Source organism: Macaca thibetana, chromosome 3, assembly GCF_024542745.1.
Source record: "Macaca thibetana thibetana isolate TM-01 chromosome 3, ASM2454274v1, whole genome shotgun sequence".
Classification (NCBI taxonomy): Eukaryota; Metazoa; Chordata; class Mammalia; order Primates; family Cercopithecidae; genus Macaca; species Macaca thibetana.
The window spans coordinates 7,775,225-7,800,677 of NC_065580.1; the positions used below are offsets into that span (position 1 = coordinate 7,775,225).

At 41.0% G+C, this 25,453-nt stretch overlaps 1 protein-coding gene across 5 annotated transcripts in view; it reads left to right on the forward strand.

The window, feature by feature from the left end:
• PRKAG2 (protein kinase AMP-activated non-catalytic subunit gamma 2) overlaps positions 1–25,453 on the forward strand; it is a 324,067-nt gene that overhangs the window by 288,281 nt on the left and 10,333 nt on the right. For all 5 annotated transcript variants that reach the window (XM_050785863.1, XM_050785864.1, XM_050785865.1 and 2 more), the window contains 5 exons: positions 12,295–12,376; positions 13,809–13,867; positions 16,705–16,750; positions 21,603–21,657; positions 22,977–23,103. In XM_050785863.1, coding sequence (XP_050641820.1) covers positions 12,295–12,376; positions 13,809–13,867; positions 16,705–16,750; positions 21,603–21,657; positions 22,977–23,103 — 369 coding nt within the window. The remainder of the gene's footprint in view (positions 1–12,294; positions 12,377–13,808; positions 13,868–16,704; positions 16,751–21,602; positions 21,658–22,976; positions 23,104–25,453) is intronic.

The following is a 25,453-nucleotide window of genomic DNA, read 5'->3' on the forward strand; positions in this document are numbered from 1 at the left end:
GCAGCAAGCAGAGAGAGAGAGCTTGTGCAGGGGAACTCCTCTTTCTAAAACCATCAGATTGCTGGGTGTGGTGTCTCACACCTGTAATCCCAGCACTCTGGGAGGCCGAGGTGGGTGGATCACTCGAGACCAGGAGTTTGAGACCAGCCTGACCAACACGGCAAAACCCTGTCTCTACTAAAAATATGAAAATTAGCTGGGCTTGATGGTGGGTACCTGTGGTCCCAGCTATTCGGGAGGCTGAGGTAGGAGAATTGCTTGAACCCAGAAGGCAGAGGTTTCAGTGAGCCAAGATTGTACCACTGCACACAAGCCTGGGTGACAGAGCAAGAATCTGTCTTAAAAAAAAAAAAAAAATCAGATCTTTTGAGACTTGCTATCGTGGGAACAGCACGGGAAAGACTTTCTCCATGATTCAGTTACCTCCCACTGGGTCCCTCCCACCACACGTGGGAATTATGGGAGCTTCAATTCAAGATGAGATTTGGGTGGGGACACGGCCAAACCACATCAGTTAGTGATTCCAAAAGATGACACCTCAAGAATTATGAGAGGCCCAAAAATAAATAAAATTTCATAATGAAATTCTCACACCCTAGGATTGGTGGGGGAAGCATTAGGAACGATCTAGGCTTTTCCTCACAGTGGCAATGTGACTTCTTTTAGTAACACTCTACAAATGATAGCTTTATTTTTTTAAACAAATGTTTTATAAGAGTTGTAGATTTACAGAAACATGGCAAAGCTAGTACAGAGAGTTTGCATATACCCCACATCCAGTTTAATTTTGACATCTTGCGTTAGTGTGGGTCTATATTTGTCCCAGTTAATGAACCAGTGTTGATACATGATTATTTGCTAAAGTCCATGCTTTCTTCAGATTTCCTTAGTTTTTACATAATGCCATTTCTGTTGGAGGATCCCATCTAGGTTACCCCATCACGTCTCATCATCATGCCTCCTTAGGTGAGACAGCTTCTCAGACAGACGCTCCCTGTGTTTGACACCTTGACGGTTTTGAGGTGTGTCGGTCAGGTATTTTCTAGAATGCCCTCTATTGAGATTTGCATGATTTATCATGATTAGACTGGGAATGTGGCTTTGGAGGAGGAAGGCCAGAGACAGGTAAAGTGCCCTTTTCATCACACCATCTCCAGGGTGCTTACTGCCTGCGGGACTTACCACTCTCCATTACCTGGCTGAGGTGTGCCAGGAATTTCCACCATGAGATTCTTCTTCTTCTTTCTCCGTTCCATGCCGTAGTCCCAAGAAGGAAGTCACCACCTACAGCCCACACTTAGCCAGTGGGGAGTGACGCTTCACCTCTGTGAGAGCTGAGCAGCTACGTGAGTTCGTTGAGATTTTTCTGCAAGGGAGATTTGTCTCTTCTCCATCTATTTATTTATTCAGTCATTTATTTCAGTATGGATTTATGGATATTTATTTTATTCTTTGGGTTATAATCCAGAACAACTTCATTTTGTTGCTTACATTATTCCAGGCATTGTGATTTTGAATAATGCCAATAAAAACCAAGCAAGTATCCAAATAAGTGGCTGTTTACCAAGCACTTTTTTTTTTTTTTTTTTGAGACAGACTCTCGCTCTGTCGCCCAGGCTGGAGTGCAGTGGCACAATCTCGGCTCACTTGAAGCAGTTCTCCCCACCTCAGCCTCCTGAGTAGCTGGGATTACAGGCAGGCACCTAGCTAATTTTTGTATTTTTAGTAAAGGCTTGGTTTCACCATGTTGGCCAGACTGGTCTCAAACTCCTGACCTCAAGTGATCCACCCACCTCAAAGAATGAGTAGAGAATATAGAATGCAGAGCACATGATCAAAAGTAAAGTAAAAGGAGAGCTTGAATAGGAGGGAGCTGCCCAGGACAATCCTAGTTTAGTGTTAAAATTAAGAGACACAAAGGGAAGGGGCGCTTGATTATTTTAAAAGCAAGAAGGAAAGAGAAGTCCCAGCCCTATTGTTCCAGGCTGATGCTGCTGATGTCAACAAAGAGAAAACAGAACTGTTCAGCTTAAATTATACTTTGTTCATTATCAAGGAAAATGATCTTCAAAGTGGAAGAGGTAAAGTAATAGTGATTCGAGGAAACTAAAGCCCACAATAGTTGTGGAGAGCACCTGTCAGCACAAACCCTGTCTCATTTCTGATTCAGATGAATCACATTCTAGCATCAAAGGGAACTTACAAAGGAGATTCCTAATGTTCGTGGTATTGGAGGAACTGCGGAGAAGAGATCTGATTTCGGAGGCCAGAGTTGAAAGAGCAGATAGATTTCTCAAAAAGCAGAGGCTGGGGAATGTAGTATCAATCCCAGCTGAGATATATGAATGAATGCAATCTGTCATGAATTGACCAAAACAAAATTTACAGGAGATTCACCTGCCTTTCTTTTGTGGCTGTTGCATAGATGGCCATGCCACAACAGGCACATCTGGATTCCAGCTAGACTAGGCTGGCAGAGCCTGGCACGAGGTCCCAGAGGATGAGACGCAGAGCTGCAGCTTGGCAGCCAAGTGAACAATTAATGTTTAAATCTCGATCAACCTGGAGTAAGGTTTCTAATTGTGTTGGATGCCTCTCGTGTGCCATTTCCAAATCCATTCACATCACCTCATAGTCCAGTGCTCCCTACTCTGTGCAGGGGCAGTGGGACGGCCCTCAGCTCAGGACCATGCCATGTGCCCCAGCTTCCTCCGCCAGGGGAGGACGGGAGCCAGCAGCTACATGCAGTCCTAGGAAGATCTCGCTGGCATCAGCATCAGTGGGCCCCGCGGCGGCGGCTCAGGAACGCGTCCTGCACTGACTCACCCACCCACCCGTCTCCTTCCTCCCTTCCTGTACTTCTGCTCCCTGGCATCACATTCCCAAATACACTCTGCCTTCTGGGGAGCCCCAGCTGAGAAACTGGGGGTACGCCAGAGCTTTCTTGTGCCCCACGCTCTTCAGCTTTGGAACGATGACTTGAATATTGATTTTGTTGATGGCATCATCTAATTTACAGATGACTTGAAACCAGGTGGGATAGCTGATAGTAATGGAAATGAAGAAAGATTCCTCAGTATGCAAAATTATACATAGGATCACTTGATATGGCATCAAGGACAGAAGAAATGAGAGCATGTGAATATTCTAGAAAAGATGAAAACTGGCTGAGAACCAGGGAGGGAAAATGGCAGCCCCTGCCACGCATGGGCTGGGGCTCGGGAATGTGCTGTGACTAGTGACTGAGAATTTTTCAAAGCAGTATTAATAACATCTGTCAAGTGGTACCAAAAAACTGACAATAAAGACATAGTCTCCTGCTCCTGTGCCTTACTTACTCTTGTCATATTCCACAGAAACAACCTGTTGAGCCGTTGAACCAAACACACTGAGTCCATAAAACCTCCCAAGAAAAGATGCGTGGGAATGTATTCCTTGAAATTTTATATATCACTTATGTTCAACCTGTAGACCGCTACATCTAGAATTCCATAACAGAAATCATTTTTAAGAATTTGGAAGGTACTAATATCATTCCATTCCTTCTAGCTACCAGTGCTGATAAAGAGAAATCTGTTGTTTTTTTAAAATCCCCAACCTTTATATGTGATTTTATTTTTCCCCCTTGAAGCTTTTGTGGCTCTCGCTTTCTACCTGGTACCCTAAGATTCCATCATCATGTGTCTTGTGGTCAGTTCATGGTGCCAGGCAGGTGACTTCCTGCTGGAACCTGACACTCTTAGTATCCAGGTCTCTAGTCCTTGCATTGTTTCTTTTTTAAATTTTTTATTTATTTATTTTAGAGTTAGGGTTTCACTGTGTTACCCAGGCTGGAGTATGGTAGTGCAGTCACAGCCCACTGCAGCCACCAGTTCCTGGGCTCAAGCGATCCTCCTGCCACAGCCTCCCAAGTAGCTGAGACTACAGGCGTGCACCACCACATTCAGTTAATTTTTTTATTTTTTATAGAAGCCGGGTTTCGCTATGTTGCCCTGATGGGTCTTGAACCCCTAGGCTCAAGCGATCCTCAGCACTGCGGCCTCCCAAACCACCGTGCCTAGCCTTCCTTACATTCTTTCCTCAATTGTTTTCTTCCCAGTGCTTGCTTTTCTCTGGAACTTCAGTGAGCAGCTCTGAGACCCCCTGAGTTGATCTTTAATACTCTTTTCCCATCGTTTTTTCCATTTCTTTCTGTTCCACTTTTTGGAAGATTTTTTTTCCCCTAACCGTTCTAGTGAGATCTCTATGAAACTGGGACTTGTGTGACTTCAGCATTCAGGGCCCTGTCAGATGGCTGCCCATTCATTCATAATTAAGAGTGACCGCTAACAGTTGGCATGGACACACCAAGTTCACACGTGGGCTTCTTGCTTGGTGGGCTTCACTGAAGAGCAGTAGCCAGCCGTCTTTTTCACTGGAGGCCACATGTTCCTATCTGTGTGTTTTCTTTCTGGAGCAGTTCATTTCCTCCAGAAAACAGTCCTTCCATGATGATGGTGGACAGCTGTTCCTCTGAAGTTGAAGGAGTACTGGGGCATGGAGGGGCACGGAAGATGAGTTCAGGGAGGAAGGAGTCATGCAGCTGGCAAGGGAGGCCTGGGCCTGGACGGAGAAGAGTCTCGAGGACCATATTTCAGAAGCTGGACCCTTCTTGATGCAGTAGATATCAGCATTAATTTTAAAAGCTTCACAATCAATTACTGAAAATCAGCGTGAAGCTGTGTAGAAAGCAGTGAGGCATCAGAGGAACCAGCTTCCCATTCTGGGAACACAGATGTGCACCTTGGTAGAGACTGCCAGAGTCTCTTAGAGCAGCTCGGGCCTGCCCACTATTCTAAAAACTTACCTCTCTATGAAAATTTTATTTCCCATCTTTTCTTATCTAATTATCACATTTGCTTGTTTGAAAATCCTATTAAAATGTAAATTTTAAAATTAATCATAGTTCGAGCAAATTGCATATCAGTTAAAAGGAAAGAAATTTTCAAAGGTACTCGAGACCCCTGATAGGATTTTTCCTGCAAATTAGAACCAGATTGTATTAGTCCTCTTTGTATCCTGTTTATTAGTTAATTGGAACACCCTGTGCCATCTGTAATTATGGAGAATTTTCCAAGTGTAATTTTAAATTGCTTTATAAACAGCTCCATGCATGTGTTCTTAAAGCCAAGTTTTAGAAGATTTCATTATTGCGAAGATGGTCGGCAAAACCACAAAAGTGTCAGGCCCCTCACGAGCTCGCCCAGGACACTGCTTTTTAATGCATTGTATGAGTGTCTTGTACATTTGGAATATTATATGAGGTCTTTGAAGGATGGAACTGAGACTTCCTCCGTGACCTGCAGACAGGTCAATGGTGTATGTGGGTGAAATTAAAAGAATAAATCTTTCATCCCAGCACTTTGGGAGGCCGAAGCAGGAGGATCACTTGAGGCCTAGAGTTTGAGACCAACCTGAGCACATGGCAAGACCCCATATCTACAAAAAGATTTAAAAATTAGCCAAGCATGGTGGCATGTGCCTGTGAGCCCAGCTACTCAGGAGGCTGAGGCAGAAGGATCACTTGAGCCTATGAGGTTGAGGCTGCAGTGAGCCATGATCATACCACTATACTCGAGCCTGGGCAACACAGTAAGACCCTGTCTCCAAAATGAAAAAAAAATAAATAAATTTCTGTTGGCTTCTGGTTTGGTCAGTATAGGGTGGAAATTTTAAGCATTTGTTCTTCTTGGCTGTTAATGCTGAGTACTATACTGAATATCTTCAAATACTAGTCCATTCAATCCACACGCTACACCTGTGAGGAAATATCCATTAGCCCCATTTTATAACAGAATGTTGAGGCTCACAGAGGGTTAAGTGACTGAGTGGACACCACCCAGCTGGCGGGCGAAGGGGCCTGTGGGAAAGCCTTGGTGCTTGAGGCCATCAGGAAAATGAAGTGAGCTGCTGTGCATGTGATTTCAGTTTGAGAAATGAAGCAGTGTTCGTGTTCTGTAGAGATACGCATTTTATGTGGAAAACAAGAAGCTGAAGTCCAGTAGGTGTAGCACCTTAGCTCGTTGACAAGCAGCGGGATGGCGTCTTAATTCACTCCATGTACTTCCGTGAGCCCTGGTTGTTTTACCTTCTGTTGCAGAAGAGATACCACTTTTCACATTAAATTCTTAACATTCTCTTTGCCCGTGAACTGCTGCTTCACTGGGACTTTTCTCTCTATAAACCTTGCCATTGGGCTGGGTGAAGTGGCTTGCCTCTGGAATCCCAGCACTTTGGTAGGCAGAAGCAGGAGGATCACTTGAGTTCACGACCCGCCTAGGCAACATAGCGGGACCCTGTCTCTACAAAAAATAACAAAATAAAAAGCTGGCTGTGGTGGTGTGTACCTGTGGTCTCAGCTACTCAGGAGGCTGAGGCGGGAGAATCACTTGAATCCAGGAGGTTGAGACTGCATTGAGCCATGTTCCTGCCACTGCGCTCCAGCCTGGGCAACAGAGCGAGACCCTGTCATTCATACATACATACCTCGATCTGTCTATTGGACCGATACTGTCTGAAATTAATTCCTCCCTCCATCCCTCCTTGCCATTGACCATGCAGCATCAGTGTCTTTCATCTCAGAATTAACTTGGTTCAGCATGCGTGATCAGTTTCTAACATCCGTATTATTACCCCGTATAGTTTCCATACATGTATTTGCCACCTTAAGAATTGGTGTTATGCAGTTATTTCCTGTTTGTGTTGTTCACAGTGGCCTCACTGTAAACAGTAACTGCAGCATTTGGGGGACTAAACGTTTTCGTAGCAGATTAGTCTGAGAATTTATCATAGGGAAGCAGGATTTTTTTTCTGAGTCTGAAGTAACAGTCATCATATTTGAGTGTTAAAATTAAACCCCTGCTTTTGTTGGTGTCATTCTTTTAAGCTTGAGGTGTGATGAGGCTCACTGTAGTGTAAAAGTGTCCATTAAAATCTGTTGGATCTACATGTGATCATTTGTACAAGGTGTAAACATTAAATATCAAAATATCAAAATATTCACAAACTAAGCTAATAACAATATTTATTCTTGGATTTTTTAAATTACTACATCATTTGACCAGAGATTTTTGATTGTAGATGTCCACTGTGCTCAGTCATTTATGTCTTGAAGCTGGATACAATAGTCTCTTCCAGAAGCTTCTAGAAATGTGTCCACTAAAGGAAGGCCTCTTGTTTGGCTCTCACATGGTCTCTTCTATGGTTTAGATCCATTGGACTCCTCCGCCCTTATTAGAGAAAGGCAGTCCTTAATAGGATCCCAGGACTTAGGTCACATACAAGGTTCATTTACTTTCTATATTAACAATTGCAATTAAACCATACAATAAATGCCTAGAATAGCATTTAATTACTGTTTAGTCCATTTTCATTTCATGCAATTACTGCTATAGTTAGGTTTGTCTACCATTTTGCTATGTGTTTTTTATGTTTTCTATTGACTTGTTCTTTTATTCCTTCTTCGCTCGATTTAACAAACTATGTTTAACCCATTTTTCTCCTCTGCTAGCTTTTTAGTTATACATTCTTTTTTCATTTTTGTGGGTACATCGTATGTATATACTTAAGGGGTGCATGGAATAATTTGATACAGGCATACAATGTGTAATAATCACATCAGGATAAATGGGGTGTCCATAACCTCAAGCATTTATCATTTATTTACATTACATACATCCAATTATTGGTTATTTTTAAATGTACAATAAATAATTGTTGACTGTAGTCACCCTGTTGTACCATCAAATGCTAGATCGTATTCATGCTGACTATAATTTTTTATCCACGAACTGTCCCTACTTCCTGCCCCCCCACACACCCCTACTACCCTTCCCAGCCTGTGGTAATCATCATTCTACTCTCTATCTCCATGAGCTCAGTTTTAATTTTTAGCTCCCACAAATGAATGAGAACATGTGAACTTAGTTATACATTCTTTTGTTAATCTTTCAGAGGCTATCTTACAGATTACGTAGCATCTTTGGCTTACTACTCTCCATCTTTTAATAATAATTTACCATCTCCCAAACAATGCAAAAAAAGTATACAGAAGTTAAACCCTCTCCTACCGTATGTGCTATTGTTGTATATTTTGCTTCTATATAAGTTATGAATCCCACAGGATATCATTACTCTGGCTTTACACAGTATTGATTTATGTTTACCTACATCTCTGCCCTCTCCTGTGCTCTTTGTTCCCTCCTACAGTTCTGTGCAGGTCTAGAATCTTTCCTTCAGTGCAAAGGACTCCCTTAAGTATTTCTTTTTATTTTTTTGAGACAGAGTCTTACTCTGTCACCCAGGCTGGAGTGCAGTGGCATGGCCTCAGCTCATTGCAACCTCCACCTCCTGGGTTGAAGCGATTCTCCTGCCTCAGCCTCCCGAGCAGCTGGGATTACAGGCGCTCACTACCACACCTGACTAATTTTTGTATTTTTGGTATAGACAGGGTTTTTTCACCTGTTGGTCAGTCTGGTCTTGAACTCCTGACCTCAAGTGATCCACCCGCCTCAGCCTCCCAAAGTGCTGGGATTACAGGCATGAGCCACTGCGCCTGGCCTCCCTTAAGTATTTCTTAATGCTGGTTGGTTGGTAACAATTTTCTCTGCTTTTGTTTATCCGAGAAATCTTATTTTGCAAATCCTTTCTGAAGGATGTGTTCACTGGATGTATGCTCTAACCTAGCTTGGCAGGTTTTTTCTTTTAGCATCTTAAAGTTTTCTTTCTGTTGTCTTCTGACCTTCACAGTTTCTGCTGGAAAGTCAACCGTCAGCCTGATTGTTACCCTTTTGAAAGTCAATGTGTCTTTTTCCCTCTGGCTGACTTTCCCTTTACCTTTGGTTTTTAGCATCTTGTCTATGACATGCTTAGTTATGGTTTTCTTTGTGTTTATCTTACCTGGGATTTGTTTGATTCTTCTTGATAAATTTCAGCTTCTTGTTGAAATTCACCTGTGTGAAGATGATGTGGGAAAAGCCCTCAGAAAAATTGCAGAATGAATGTGGTGCTCAGTTCATAGCCTTCTTTTCTTTCAAGGATTGTGGCTCCCAGAATCCTCCCTGTGTTGATGCCCTCCAGAGCCTTCAAATAGTGTTTCCTGGCTTTTGTACAACTTGTATAGTTGTTTTCAACTATTTCATTATGCCAAACTCGGAACTTTCTGGAATAGCTTTTCAATACCTATGGCTACTTAGGGTTTCATGAATGATCCTCATGAATGGTTTTTAACATTTATTTTCTCTGCTAAATCTGTCATTTTGAAGGAAACGGTAAGCAATTTGTGCTTTTAAAAGATGCCCCTGGCCAGGCGCAGTGGCTCTTGCCTGTAATTCTAACACTTTGGGAGGTCGAGGCAGGAGGATCACTTAAGCCCAGGAGTGTGAGACCAGTCTGGGCAACATAGCAAGATCCTGCCTTTACAAGAAAAAATTATCTGGACATGATGGCATGTGCCTGCGGTCCCAGCTTCTTGGAAGGCTGAGGTGGGAGAATTACTTGAGCCCGGCAGGGGCAGGTGGGGGCAGGGTGCAGTGAGACTACAGTGAGCCAAGGTCACACCACTATACTCCAACCTGGGTGACAAAGTGAGACCCCGTCCCCAAAAAAAAATATATAAATAAAACATAAAAGGTGCCCCCATTCCCATTCTATTCCAACCAGTTTAGCAAACTTACTAGATATTCAGTGTGTTTTAAAGTCTATTTACATGCGACTTTTCCACTATATTCTTCTATAATATATTCTAGGACCACGATCAGAGATGCCCAGGGTACAAATAGCAAACCATTCAAATGGGCACACCTTTCCTGGATGCCATTTAGTTACAGAAACAGTGTATATTTGTGCCTTTTTGATAAAGGTGTGATTCAGAAACAGTTGATGAGTTTCTGGATGCCGCTCAGTTACTGTTGCTCTCCCATATCACTGGGTTGGCTCTACTCATTTCCCCATCTTCGTTCTCTTGTAGTTCATTTGACTAATATATACAATCCCTGCTATATTCAGGACTCAGTGCTGGATGGATTAAAATAAATGCATGAAATAATCGATGAGCTCCCCTGATGCACCAGTAGTCCTTATATTCTTGTGTAGGTGAACTAGATACATCATGAGTAGTTCCATATAAGGCAAAGTGTATCACAATAAGGGAATAAATAGGTACTAAGTTATTAGTCCTAAAGTCATCTGCCCTAGGTTCCTGCAATTGTTTTCATTATTAAGTTAACAAAGGTTTTGTTTGTTTTGTTTGTTTGTTTGTTTGTTTGTTTGAGACAGAGTCTCACTCTGTCACTCAGGCTGGAGTGCAGTGGCGTGATCTCGGTTCACTACAGCCACCACCTCCCAGTTCAAGTGATTCTTGTGCCTTAGCTTCCCGAGTAGCTGGAATTACAGGTGTGCACCACCATGCCCAGCTAATTTTTGTATTTTTAGTGGACATGAGGTTTCACCATGTTGGCCAGGCTGGTCTCAAATTCCTGGCCTCAGGTGATCTGCCCATCTCAGGTGGCTTCCCAAAGTGCTAGGATTATAGGCGTGGGCCACCATGCCTGGCCAACAAGAGTTTTTTTTAAGTAGTGAGTGAGAAGAGAATAATTTACTTTTAGTTAAAAAAAAAACTATACCATACTGTAGTGTAACACTTTTTTTTTTTTTTTTTTGAGACGGAGTCTCGCGCTGTGTCACCCAGGCTGGAGTGCACTGGCGCGATCTCGGCTCACTGCAAGCTCCGCCTCCCAGGTTCACGCCATTCTCCTGCCTCAGCCTCCGAGTAGCTGGGACTACAGGCGCCCGCCACCACGCCCGGCTAGTTTTTTGTATTTTTAGTAGAGACGGGGTTTCACCATGTTAGCCAGGATGGTCTCGATCTCCTGACCTCGTGATCCACCCGCCTCGGCCTCCCAAAGTGCTGGGATTACAGGCTTGAGCCACCGCGCCCGGCCAACACTTTTTTTAAAGAAACATTTTACCATCCCAGCTTCTTAATATATCAGTTTAATTTTTTTTTGCCCATTTCTCATTGTTTCCATTTAAACACATATTTTTATAAGTATCATAATGTATAATTTTACAGTTACATTTTTATTGTCATTGACCTTTCTTGATATAGTTATGAAAACATCATAATTATGTTAATTATTTGATTTTTTTTCTCATTGGTATGCTAGTACTTGGTAAGTTTTCTTTTGTTTGGGAGGTGGATTTTTTTTCAGTTTTCAAGGTTAGAAGTAATGTCACATGGAACATTGTTGATTCAGGAATCCCACTCCTAAAATAATTCAAAGAGAAAAAGCTGTTGCTCAAGTAATATGAATACTTTTGTGATTCTTGACACAAGCTGTGTTAGAAAAAATATTTTCTCAATGTTTGGTGCTACCAGTGGTTTTATAATAGCCATTGTATTAGGAGCTACGGCTTTAAAATATTGGCTTATTTAGCATCTACAAATGATACTTTGTTTTAATTTGCATTTCTTGGGTTATTAATAAGGTTGGACATTTTCCCTGTACTTATTTGCTGTCTGAATTTACAGGATCATTTTCAGCACTGAGCTGAAAATTAATTAAAATTTTTATTTCAGGTAATTTGATACAATTTCAGTGTTTTCAGATGAATTAATAACCGTATATAAGAGATATTAGACCCTGAAGTTTAATTCTTTTGTATGGTTTTAATTATATAAAGTATCTATGCAGACAAGAGTCTTCAGATACAATAAGAAAAATATAGAAGTTAATTGCATTATTTCAGTTTCAAAAATAATTTCTAATCCCTGTATGCCTTTAGGTGTAATGTTAATAAATTCTGTTATTTTTAGCTTATCAAACTTACAAAACTTACTGTGGAAGATAACTGGTAAGACTTGGTCAAATGTGTTCGTTAAGGGTATTTTTCTGGCCAGGTGCGGTGGCTCACGCCTGTAATCCCAACACTGGGAGGCCGAGGTGGGTGGATTACTTGAGGTCATGAGTTCGAGACGAGCCTGGCCAACATGGTGAGACCCTGTTTCTACCAAAAATACAAAAGTTAGCCAGGCATGGTGGTGCATGCCTGTAATCCCAGCTACTCGGGAGCCTGAAGTGAGAGATTTGATTAAACTCGGGAAGCAGAGGTTACTGTGAGCCAAGATCGTGCCATTGTACTCCAGCCTGGGCAACAGCGTGAAACCTTGTCTTTAAAAAAAAAAAAAAAAAAAAAAAAAAATATTTTTCTTCCTGGACTTTGAAAGTGTGTTTTGTTTCTCCTCTTCTTCTTCAGGTTAAAAAGGCCTTCTTTGCTTTGGTAGCCAACGGTGTCCGAGCAGCACCACTGTGGGAGAGTAAAAAACAAAGTTTTGTAGGTAAGCAGTGTGGGCCCGAGGAAAACCGAAAATGGAAACCTTGAAAGCAGAAAGCCTGAAGTATTTTAATAGATGCCAGTTTGGAATTCAACCTAGTAAACATGTTTCCAAGTTAAAGAACCTTCTTGCTGGCAGGGTGCAGTGGCTCATGCCTATAATCTCAGCACTTTGGGGGGCCAAGGCAGGGAGATCGCTTGAGCCCAGCAGTTCGAGGCCAGCCTGGGCAACATAGCAAGACCTCACCTCTACAAAAACATACAAAAATTAGCTACTCAGGAGGCCAAGGTGGGAGGATCACTTGAGCCCAGGAGATCGAGGCCATGATCACTGCACTGTACTCCAGCCTGGGTGACAGAACGAGACCCTGTCAAAAAGACAACAACAACAACAACAAACACACACACGCACACACACAAATCCTTACTTTTACATACTGAGTAAGAAGGTGGAACTGCTAGTAAGGTCCAAACACTGTTGTCCTGTTTTTCTTTGCTTCCTCATTGAGAATACACACTGTTGTAACTTTTATGGAGCTTTTGTTGTTGTTGAATTTCTTTTAATTTAGCAACTTTTTGGCTCTCTGAAGAGCTTATATGTCTTTACCAGCCCAGTGAACAAACCCCACGTAGGACACCACAGTCAGATGTGAGCCAGCCGCCCCACTTTGGGCCGTACATGGCATACAGCATCCCTGGGCCTCACACTCATCTCGCTGGTGCACACCTTTTTGGCAGGGCAAATTAGATGCTGTAAACATGACTGATGTCTCTGCCAGACCACTGTTATACTATTAAAACTGTTGTGTAACTTACAGCTATCTAAATGCCATCGTTACTTATCTTATGAATCACAGCAGACAATGCCATTGTCTCTCTTAGTATTCTTCACATGATTTTGAAATGATTGTTACGCCTGCTTCTAGGTTTTAATTTCATCAGGGAAGAAGTTCATGTCTTTTTCATCCCTGTCATCCCAGTGTCCAGCACATCAAAAGCACTCAATACGTGGCAACTGTTTGTTAAAACCATTGTGTTTAGAATGCTTCTTGGGAAACAATCCAAGTGTCCAGAATTGTCACGTTTCTCAAGCTTATGGAATACTTTATCTTAAAGTATTTAAAATTATTTGCATGTAACTGCAATTCTTTTTTCAAATTTGTATCAGTTAATAAGTTTTCTCTCATCGATTTCCAAATTCTGTGGTTAGTTCCATAGTACTTACTGTCAGGTTTAATTTCAGCTAAATTTGTATATCCAGTTTGGTATGCACAATTAACACATCAATAGTTTTAAATAATATATTAAACTCTGCTTGATATCTTCAAAATGTATTTTATAAGCTCTTCTAGTATATATTCTAAGCTCACTTGTCATTTGGAATTTTTTTAAATGTTTTCATAGCTTTGTTTTTAACATATAATTCTTTCTTCCAGGAATGCTAACAATTACAGATTTCATAAATATACTACATAGATACTATAAATCGCCTATGGTAAGTGGCACCAGTTCCTATGTCAGTAGTTGGGCTGTACATATCTATGTATGTGTATAGGTATATGTGTGTATTTTAAGATTTTTAATGTTTTCAGGTTTTTCTTTTTTGGTATGGAGTGCTGGTGGTGGTTGATTTTCCAAATATATATAACATGCAGGGAACTTAAGTATAAAACTATCTTTACCGTAAGTCGTATATATGAAACTCAAAGAAGGGATTCTCAGGAAAAAGAAAAGGAAATAGATTCTTCATTCAGCTTTCAGAATTCCTCGGCTTAGCAGAATTCTATTTGTTAGCTAGACGTTCTGTACGTTTTGCTTATCTCTTCAGGCCTGTTGATGTGGTAGAGCTTAATTCAGTTATCCCAGCAACTGCAGAACAAGAATTCTATGTACTTTGTGATTTTAAAGAAGAAAAAATGAGTCATTAAAATGAAATTCAGTTTTGACATTTTCCTGCTAATTAGGAAAAGACAGCTACTGGCTAATTTTAGTAGCAGAACTCTCTGGTCCCTGGTACAGTGGTTCTGGAAGAGCGTAGCTTCAAAACCACTTTTGTCCTTCATCTAACTTTGTGGTGTCTGAGATTCGGCCTGCTTGGTTTTGTGTTTTTAGTTTCTGTTTGTTTGTTCATGAGGGTGGGAGGAAGGACAGAATTGCATACTCTATTTAACTGGTCCTATTTGGGGTACTTAAAAGGTATAAGTTAATTCAATTAATACTGCTTTATGCATAATGCTCAATATTATCCAGTAATTAAATTCTTACATAAAATACAAAAATGAGTTTCTTCATAAAACATATTCTTGCCAGGCACAGTGGCTCATGCCTATAATCCCAACACTTTGGGAGGCCGAGGCCAGTGGATCACTTGAGGTCAGGAGTTTGAGATCAACCTGGCCAACATAGTGAAACCCTGTCTCTACTAAAAATATAAAAATTAGCTGGGTGTGGCAGCGGGCACCTGTAATCCCAGCTATTCAGGAGGCTGAGGCACAAGAATCACTTGAACCCTGGAGATGGAGGTTGCAGCGAGCCAAGATCGTGCCACTGCACTCCAGCCTGGATGACAGAGTGAGACTACGTCTCCGAAAAACAAAACAAAACAAAAAACCATACTCTTAGGAAGTTTTACTGAAGGTTTTGTAAATATCTTGTATTTATTTCCCATGAAATCTATTATTTCTTAAATATTACCAATGCAAATGAATACTGGCTTTCCTTATAATGGTCATACCTCTGCTTTTGAACTAGCAAAATCAGCACAAGTATGATTTTTGAATAGATAGATTTCTTTTTTTTTTTTTTGAGACGGAGTCTCGCTTTGTCGCCCAGGCTGGAGTGCAGTGGCACGATCTCAGCTCACTGCAAGCTCCGCCTCCCGGGTTCACGCCATTCTCCTGCCTCAGCCTCCGAGTAGCTGGGACTACAGGCGCGCACCACCACACCCGGCTAATTTTTTGTATTTTTAGTAGAGACGGGGTTTCACCGTGTTAGCCAGGATGGTCTCAATCTCCTGACCTCATGATCTGCCCACCTCAGCCTCCCAAAGTGCTGGGATTATAGGCGTGAGCCACTGCGCCTGGCCGAATAGATAGATTTCTATGACATACAGCAAATCCCATATAAGAAATCTCAGCAGTAGATTATGATATCAAAATCACAAAAAAAGCAGTTATATCTAAATATGCAGCCCAAAGTTTTTCTAATATCTGTAGATACAGGCCAGGCACGGCTCACGCCTATAGTCCCAGTACTTTGGGAAGCCAAGAAGGGTAGATCACTTGAGCCTAGGAGTTTGAGACCAGTGGGGCAACATGGTGAAACCCTATCTCTACAAAAAAAAAAAAAAAAAATACACACACACACACAAAAATTAGCCAGGCATGGTGGTGTGCATCTGGAGTCCAAGCTACTCAGGAGGCTGAGTTGAGAGGATTACTTAAGCCTGGGAGGTTGAGACTGCAGTGAGTCATGATCACACTTGTGTACTCCAGCCCGGGTGACAGAGTGAGACTGGGTGACAGAGTGAGACTTTGTCTCAAAAAAAAAGGCCGGGCATGGTGGCTCACAGCTGTAATCCCAGCACTCTGGGAGGCTGAGACCGGCGGATCACGAGGTCAGGAGATCGAGACCATCCTGGCTAACACAGTGAAACCCCATCTCTACTAAAAATACAAAAATTAGCTGGGCGTGGTGGTGGGTGCCTGTAGTCCCAGCTACTTGGGAGGCTGAGGCAGGAGAATGGCGTGAACCCGGGAGGCAGAGCTTGCAGTGAGTGGAGATAGTGCCACTGCACTCCAGCCTGGGTGACAGAGCAAGACTCCGTCTCAAAAAAAAAAAAAAAAAAAAAAAACTTGCAGATACATTTTTTCCTCTATATCTCACCTCATTTTCTTTCTTTCTTTCTTTTTTTTTTTTTTTTTTTTTGAGAGAGAGAGTCTCATTCTGTTGCCCAGGCTGAAATGCAGTGGTGCCATCTCGGCTCACTGTAACCTCTGCCTCCTGGGTTCAAGCAATTCTCCTGCCTCAGCCTCCCGAGTAGCTGGGACTCCAGGCACCCACCACTATGCCTGGCTAATTTTTGTATTTTTAGTACAGATGAGGTCTCACCATATTGACCAGGCTGGTCTCAAACTCCTGACCTCAGGTGATCTGCCCACCTTGGTCTCCCAAAGTGCTGAGATTACAGGCATCAGCAACCGTACCTGGCCACCTCATTTTCTAATTGTAAATAGAAAATGCTATTATGAAAGCTATGTTTTGTTTCATTTTCCAAATATTTTTTCTATGTCGTATATATATATATAAAAATAAGAATTCTTTTATTTGCAGGTACAGATTTATGAATTAGAGGAACATAAAATTGAAACCTGGAGGGGTAAGCACTATTGGACTTTTAAAATCTTTTAGTATCAGGAAAGCTATGCTTAGTATGAAAAGTGTGTTTTAATTTTGCAGATCCTTTTCTCTCTGCTCCATAAAATGTTTGGTTTTTTTTGAACATTTAAAAGTTGTTTTAATGATAATTTAAAAATTTAAAAAGTAAAAGATTTTACCTAAAAAAGACAAAGGTGCCCTGATGGAATGGGGGTATGAGAAAGAGTTGAGACTGTTAAGTTATGGAGAAAAGAACAAAATGAACAAAGACCAAGGAGTAACACTCTTTAAGCACTTTCAAACCAGAGGACATGGTTAAACTGAGCCATGAAAAACACGATTTCTCCTGGTTTTCTACATTTAGTTAATCTAATGTACTTTGTATTCAGTTGCTGTTAAATTATAGTACAAAAAAGTAAAATGGTATGAATTTGATTTATTAATAAAACTTCCTTTTTTTTTTTTTTTGTTGGAGACAGAGTTTCGCTCTTGTCGCCCAGGCTGGAGGGCAGTCGCATGATCTCGGCTCACTGCAACCTCCTCCTCCTGAGTTCAAGTGATTCTCCTACCTCACACTTCCAAGTGGCTGGGATTACAGGTGTTTGCCACCATGCCTGGCTAATATTTGTATTTTTAGTAGAGATGGTGTTTCACCATGTTGGCCAGGCTGGTCTTGAACTCCTGACCTCAGGTGACCCACCTGCCTCAGCCTTCCAAAGCGCTGCGATTACAGGCATGTGCCACCCGGCCATAATACAACTTCTTTGATGTGCTGACATTATTCTCCATTGAGAATCGTAATTGTAGCAGGAAAGACTGCAGTGTGTGTGGTCATACATACTTTATATATATGTACACACACACACACACACACTTTAAGTTCTAGGGTACATGTGCACAACGTGCAGGTTTGTTACATATGTATACATGTGCCACGTTGGTGTGCTGCACCCACTAATTTGTCATTTACATTAGGTATATCTTCTAATGTTATCCCTACCCCCTCCCCTCCCCCCGCCCCACAATGGGCCCTGGTGTGTGATGTTCCCCTTCCTGTGTCCAAGTGTTCTCATTATTCAGTTCCCACCTATGAGTGAGAACGTGCGGTGTTTGGTTTTTTATCCTTGCGATAGTTTGCTGAGAATGATGGTTTCCAGCTTCATCCACGTCCCTACAAAAAACATGAACTCATCCTTTTTTTATGGCTGCATAGTATTCCATGATGTATATGTGCCACATCTTCTTAATCCAGTCTATCATTGATGGACATTTGGGTTGATTCCAAGTCTTTGCTATTGTGAATAGTGCCACAATAAACATACGTGTGCATGTGTCTTTATAGCAGCATGATTTATAATCCTTTGGGCATATACCCAGTAATGGGATGGCTGGGTCAAATGGCATTTCTAGTTCTAGATCTTTGAGGAATCGCCACACTGTCTTCCACAATAGTTGAACTAGTTTACAGTCCCACCAGCAGTGTAAAAGTGTTCCTGTTTCTCCACATCCTCTCCAGCACCTGTTGTTTCCTGACTTTTTAATGATCGCCATTCTAACCGGCATGAGATGGTATCTCATTGTGGTTTTGATTTGCATTTTTCTAATGGCCAGTGAAAGAGGACACAAACAAATGGAAGAACATTCCATGCTCGTGGATAGGAAGAATCAATATTGTGAAAATGGCCATACTGCCCAAGGTAATTTATAGATTCAGTGCCATCCCATCAAGCTACCAATGACTTTCTTCACAGAATTGGAAAAAACTACTTTAAAGTTCATATGGAACCAAAAAAGAGCCCACATTGCCAAGTCAATCCTAAGCCAAAAGAACAAAGCTGGAGCCATCATGCTACCTGACTTCAAACTATACCACAAGGCTACAGTAACCAAAACAGCATGGTACTGGTACCAAAACAGAGCTATAGACCAACATAACAGAACAGAGCCATCAGAAATAATACCACATGTCTACAACCATCTGATCTTTGACTAACCTGACAAAAACAAGAAATGGGGAAAGAGTTCCCTATTTAATAAATGGTGCTGGGAAAACTGGCTAGCCATATGTAGAAAGCTGAAACTGGATCCCTTCCTTACACCTTATACAAAAATTAATTCAAGATGAATTAAAGACTTAAATGTTAGACCTAAAACCATAAAAACCCTAGAAGAAAATCTAGGCAATACCATTCAGGACATAGGCATGTGCAAGGACTTCATGTCTAAAACACCAAAAGCAATGGCAACAAAAGCCAAAATTGACAAATGGGATCTAATTAAACTAAAGAGCTTCTGGACAGCAAAAGAAACTACCATCAGAGTGAACAGGCAACCTACAGAATGGGAAAAAATTTTTGCAATCTACTCATCTGACAAAGAGCTAATATCCAGAATCTACAAAGAACTCAAACAAATTTACAAGAAAAAAACAACCCCATCAAAAAGTGGGCGAAGGATACAGACAGACACTTCTCAAAAGGAGACATTTATGCAGCCAACAGACACATGAAAAAATGCTCATCATAAAATGTTATTTAAAACATTCTCTTTATTTCTATCTTAATTTTGATAGTATGCTACTGTACTAAAGCTGAACAATATAAGTATTGTCCATTCTGTTTATAGACATGTATAGGACACCTACAGCAGGCAGGGCCTTATCCTAGGGCCAGGAATGTGAAGATGAATGAGCTAACCAAGCTCCACCTCGCTGTCCACAGTGGGGCCACCGTTCTCTACTAAGTCCAACCCTCAGAGATTTGCCTTGGTATTAAGAAGTGCATCAGAGGCATGCCTAACTTGAACCAAAGCAAGCATCTGTTCTTATTTAAACCTAATAATTGTTTCTTTACAAATTATGGAGAAACTTAGGACAAATGAACCTCAAACTAGATGGCTTGGAGCAAATAGCATGGAAGTAATTTGAAGACCATGTTCTTTTCTTTGTCACATTGACATTCACCCTATAAAGTCATGATACTCTTTTCTGCCATGGAACCATTTCTTAAATTCACATTTCATGATTGTGAAGGTGGTGGTCTCACGGAGACTTGTCATGGTGGGTTGGTGGAGAGGACCGGGGGTGGGAATCACGGCAGACCCAGTCTGCAGGGTGCTGAAGGAAACACTGGTAGAAATGGAGGGACCAACTAAAGGAAAATTTTGAATTCAAAATTGAAGAGTTTGGTTCTATGTTTCCCATAATATGCTTGATAGGAGAAGCAAGCTTTGTAACTGGCTGTGAAATCAGAACACATCTTGGAGTTCTCTTACACCCCAGGGGCCCTTTCAAATCCATGTGATTTAGAAGTTTCACTGAGTGATGGATTTGGTTTATTACGGCTTTGTCAAACCAAGCTAAACAAATTTGTCATGGGATCTGTACGGCCTGTTGTACAGAGATTGTATAACACCAAGATAGATACTTATCCAGTTCTACTATACAAGTACTGTTAGACCAAGGTTTAAGTATATTTACATTTTGACATTACATGGTATTTGATAGTAATAATAATGCCAAAATATTCTTAAACACCTTCTGTATAGAAACCTTGGTAAAGCAAGGCCGAGAGTGGTGGCTCACACCTGTAATCCCAGCACTTTGGGAGGCCAAGGCAGGTGGATCACTTGAGGTCAGGAGTTCAAGACCAGCCTGACCAACATGGTGAAACCCCGTCTCTACTAAAAATACAAAATTAGGGCCGGATGCAGTAGCTCCACCTGTAATCCCAGCACTCTGGGAAGCCGAGAGGGGTGGATCACCTGAGGTCAGGAGTTCGAGACCAGCCTAGCCAACATGGTGAAACCCTGTCTCTACTGAAAATACAAAAAAGTAGCCAGGCATGGTGGCAAACACCTGTAATCCCAGCTACTTGGGAGGTTGAGGGAGGAGACTTGCTTGGGCCTGGGAGGCTTAGGCTTGGGCCTGGGAGGCAGTGAACCAAGATGATGCCACTGCACTCCAGCCTGGGTGACAGAGCAAAACTCCTTCTCAAAAAAAAAAAAAAAAAAAAAAAAAAAGGCTGGGCACAGTACCTTATGCCTGTAATCCCAGCACTTTGGGAGGCTGAAGTAGGTGGATCACTTGAGGTCGGGAGTGCGAGACCAGCCTCGCCAACATCGTGAAACCCCATCTCTACTAAAAATACAAAAAAAATTAGCCAGGTGTAGTGACGTGCACCTTTAGTCCCGGCTACTTGGGTGGCTGAGGTGGGAGAATCACTTGAATCTGGGAGGCAGAGATTGCAGTGAACCCAGATCATGCCACTGCACTCCAGCCTGAGCGACAGAGTGAGACTCTGTCTCAGAAAAAAAAAAGAAACTTTGGAAAAGCAAATTAATTGCAGTTGATATCTTTAGAAAAAAAGTTTTTATATGCTGGAAAGATGCCCACAATGCAGTAGGTTTTGAGCATTAATTTGGTATAATACTTAAGAATATTTAAAGAACAAAGTTTGTTATAACTGATTTTATCTTATAACTTATGGAAATTAATTTTTTTAATTTCATAATTGCTTCATTTCTTGAGAGTAATATGAACCTGATAGCATTCTAGTGACCTCTGCTGGTATTGCTCTTTTATCAGATTTCTTTTTTTCCTGATTTTATAAACACCTACTGTCAAATTGGTTTTTAATATTTAATTTTTCTTCAAATGCAACATCCTGAAAACAGTTTGGAAGTTGTTTAAAATAGCCATAACTGTAATTAATGCAGGGGTTTTAGGCAAATTAAATTTCTTTTTGAGTTTTTAATCCTTCTATTAACTGTAAACTGAAGGGTATTTGAATTTATGTAATAACTGCAAACAGCAAATGTGTTACTAACTGCATATTTTCTTTCTATAAATACAGAGCTTTATTTACAAGAAACATTTAAGCCTTTAGTGAATATATCTCCAGATGCAAGGTAAACTTTTTTTTTCCTTTGAAAACATTCATTCAGATGTATGTGTTTTATCACCATGATAGAAAGAAACAAATAAACATGTTCTTTATTCTAAACAGTTCCCATGGCCTCCTTAATTCCAACTACACTGTATGCATTCAGTAAACCTAGTAGCACTAGAAAAATCACAGCCATTGTGTTGCTAAGGATTGATAATGGGCTAGTAATAGGGTCATACTAAACCATCATGAAGATCTTGGCCAATCTGGGGGGTGTGTTGAAATTGCAGATTCTTGGGCTTTTACCCCTGACCTGCTCAATCAGGATAGGGCCTGGGAATATGCATTTAAACAACTCCTGTGGCAATTCAGCTCCACACTAGTGTTTAAACATCAGTGTATGTGAGATGTCGGTTCAGATGTGGTCAGAACGTGAGCTGCCTTCTATGTAGTCGTCTGGGCCATCCTTTTTTATCCAGCCTTCTGGTTTGGCTGTGATACATTTCCATATGTGTAAAAGCATCTTTCAAACTCAAATCCTGTACAGAGAAAGATTAAAGCATTTATTTTCATTTTATTTACAAGTCCTAACAAAAAGATGTAACAACCTTCTTACTGGCAGTCCCAGGAAAGGCACCAAGTAGAACAGAAGTGTTGGCCCTACAATATCTACTAGCCAGGCCGGCCCAGGGTAGAGCCAGTTTGCCCACTCACCAATGCAGGGGGCTTGCTGCTACAGCCTTTGCTCTCTTGCTAATATGATGCATCTGTTTGCTTTTCTAAGGATTTAGGTTATATTATCTTTCAAATAAAATCACTAAATACACTCAAAAAAAAACTCCTCTTCCTGGCTGGGCGCAAGGGCTCATGCCTGTAATCCCAGCACTATGGGAGGCCGTGGTGGGTAGATTGCTTGGGCTCAGGAGTTCGAGAGCAGCCTGTGCAACACGGCAAAACCCCATGTCTACAAAAAATAAAGGTGGTGCATGCCAGTAGTCCCAGCTACTCAAGAGGCTGAGGTGGGAGGATCACCTGAACCCGGGAGGTCAAGGCTGCAGTCAGCCATGACAGCAGGCAACAGAGCAAGACCCTATCTCAAAAAAACAAACCAAAAAAAAATCTCCTCTTCTAGAGATTTGTAGCTTGCACTTGTATTTGAGATATGTTAACATAGATTGTGAAAAATGAAAAATTTGGTGAGATCTCTAAATTTAAAACTCTTCCAAAACACTGTAATTATTGTAATAATAAAAACACTGGAAGTGCTTTAAGGCAGGGGTAGTCCAAATGTTCTGATTTTTCTTGAAAGCCTCCTAACAACTCTAACGACTTTTCCCACAGCCTCTTCGATGCTGTATACTCCTTGATCAAAAATAAAATCCACAGATTGCCAGTTATTGACCCTATCAGTGGGAATGCACTTTATATACTCACCCACAAAAGAATCCTCAAGTTCCTCCAGCTTTTTGTAAGTTGTTTTTAGCGTTTCTAAAGACATAATTGCATTTACTTATTAAATAATGTACTTCAAGTAAATTGGCTCCTGTTACCCTCAATAGAAGAAATTGTTAGTTTTGAGATCTCCCTTTCTAAACTTCAGTTTCTCAACTTACTACTATCTGAATTGTACTTTCTTAAAGTTGATTCCAATTTAAAAGCAATGTGCTTTTAGTGCAAGTATCAAAATAACTTTAAAAACAAAACTCGGCATTCTCTCATTAAATTAAAACATTTATCACCAACATAGGGGAAAGAAGGCAATCTGCAAGTCAGTCTAATTAAGGACTCTTGTACAAGATAAATTGAACTAATATCTAGAGTAAAAATTGCTTTATGTTGCTTTTATTGGTGTCGCAGTTTTAGAAACATGTTCCAAAAAAAAAATACTGTCCTCAAGATTATCTTATTATAAACTGCAGCAGTGATAGAAAAACCCAAAACAAATAAAATTTTGACACAAGAATACCATGTTGGCCCAAATAAGGCCTGTATTACCTGCAGGGTTTCTCAGCTACTTGAAATGAGCTGCCTCCATAGTCATCCAGAACTTTGAGCATGTTTGGTTGGAAACATTAAAAGAGACTCAGGAAGAACAGAGAGTTTATAAGAGGGTTTTTTATGTTTTCCTTTTAATTACATGTATGGAATTTGAGGTTATAAGTAATCAGTCAGATAGAACCAGTAGAAGGTCTTAGGGGTTCTGAAGAGGTAATTTGAAGAGTTGTTTTTAAAGAATGTAACAGATATTAAAAATGTACTTCAAATTAGCTTTCCCATTTTCCTCCCCATGGCTTCACCTAAGGACCTAAAGTAGCGTTCCGGTGCAGCGTGAAGGAGCGAAGCTCCTGCCCTGGAGGCAGCTAGAGGGCCCCTTTTGCTTACAGAAGCACAGAGGGCTAGTGATTGAGAGAAATACCTTGTCAATCAACCCAGTCTTATATTTTAATCATTTACATATATAAATAACTTTTATTTAACCATGCTATGCTAAGAAATAAGGTAGGGAAGAATAATTTACGAAAAACTAAAGTTTGAAGTTTAATAAAGGCGGTCATCTAGGAAAAAAGGATTAGGGATGCATCCACATTATCATACTGTACATCTGGGAATGCAGCGGCTTTAGTAGTTGAAGTTTCATAGGAACAGAGGGAGCATGGAGTGGGAAGGATGTATTCAGGGCCCCCATGTGCCAGGCCTGCAGCTCACTTAATCCTTGGAGTCATTTTTAAATAATATTAATCATGAGAGCTGATTACTGTATGTCCAGCACTGTTCTAAGTACTTTACATAATCTCATCCTTGCTGCTACCCTATCAGGTAGGTATTTTTATTAATCCTATTTTATAGGGATGCAGCTAAGAGAGGTTAAGTAGCTTTGCCAAGGTTGCGTGGCTGGAGAGCGGTAGAGCCAGCATCCCTGTCGAGCGTTCCTCACTCCTGACGCTTTCCTCCATGCAGGGGCCGTGGGAGGGAGGCGTTTGCACACCTTGCATCCACAGGACACCTGGCTGGGAAACCTGCCCCAAGTTACGTGGATATTGAGTGGTAGATTTCAAACCCGGGAGTCTCTCCGACTCCCAAGCCCAAACTATTTCTGCTAGTGTGCTGTTGCACAAGAGGGAGTCAAAGCATGAGCTCATTCTTTCGCAGAGCTGCTTTAGATTTTTATCTTCTATAAAAAGGAGAGGAAGTTGCCCCTGCCCAGCACTGCCTCATATTTGGGCCAATATGGTAATTAGAATCATGCTACCAGAATATTCAGCTAACTAAAGGTTTTCAGATAAAAATAGAGAACTTAAAGAAATTTCAGAGCCTGTTTTTTACTGAATTATGAGATCATTTTCTGAGAAAAAAAAAAAAAAGGAGCATTTCCCTTCAAGACATTTGAAAATTAGCCTGAGCATATAGTATGCAACAGGGAATTAGCTATATTGAGATGGACTAGATGACCTAATAGGTCTTTCTTTTTTTTCTCTAAATTTCTAGGAGTCTCATGATTTGAATGTTGATGAACTCTTTGACTTGAACATTTTGTTTCTTCTAATTGTTCATCTTTTCCTGATAATTATAAGGTACACCAGGAGGATGGAATCAACTATACCCTTTATAAAAGGTGGATTTTTGAAACCGTAGACCTTATTTTGTTATACTCAAACATGACCCTAGACTTTTCTCTCCTGCCATATCCCTCCTCCTTTAAAACAGCCCCCGAAAAGAAAAGTTAATTTTTAAAGATTCTTTTAATTCTGTTCAGCTGGCTGCTTTGTTCCTAGTAGACAAAAATTGGAGCTCTCCAAGGAGAATTCAGGATGTAGAGG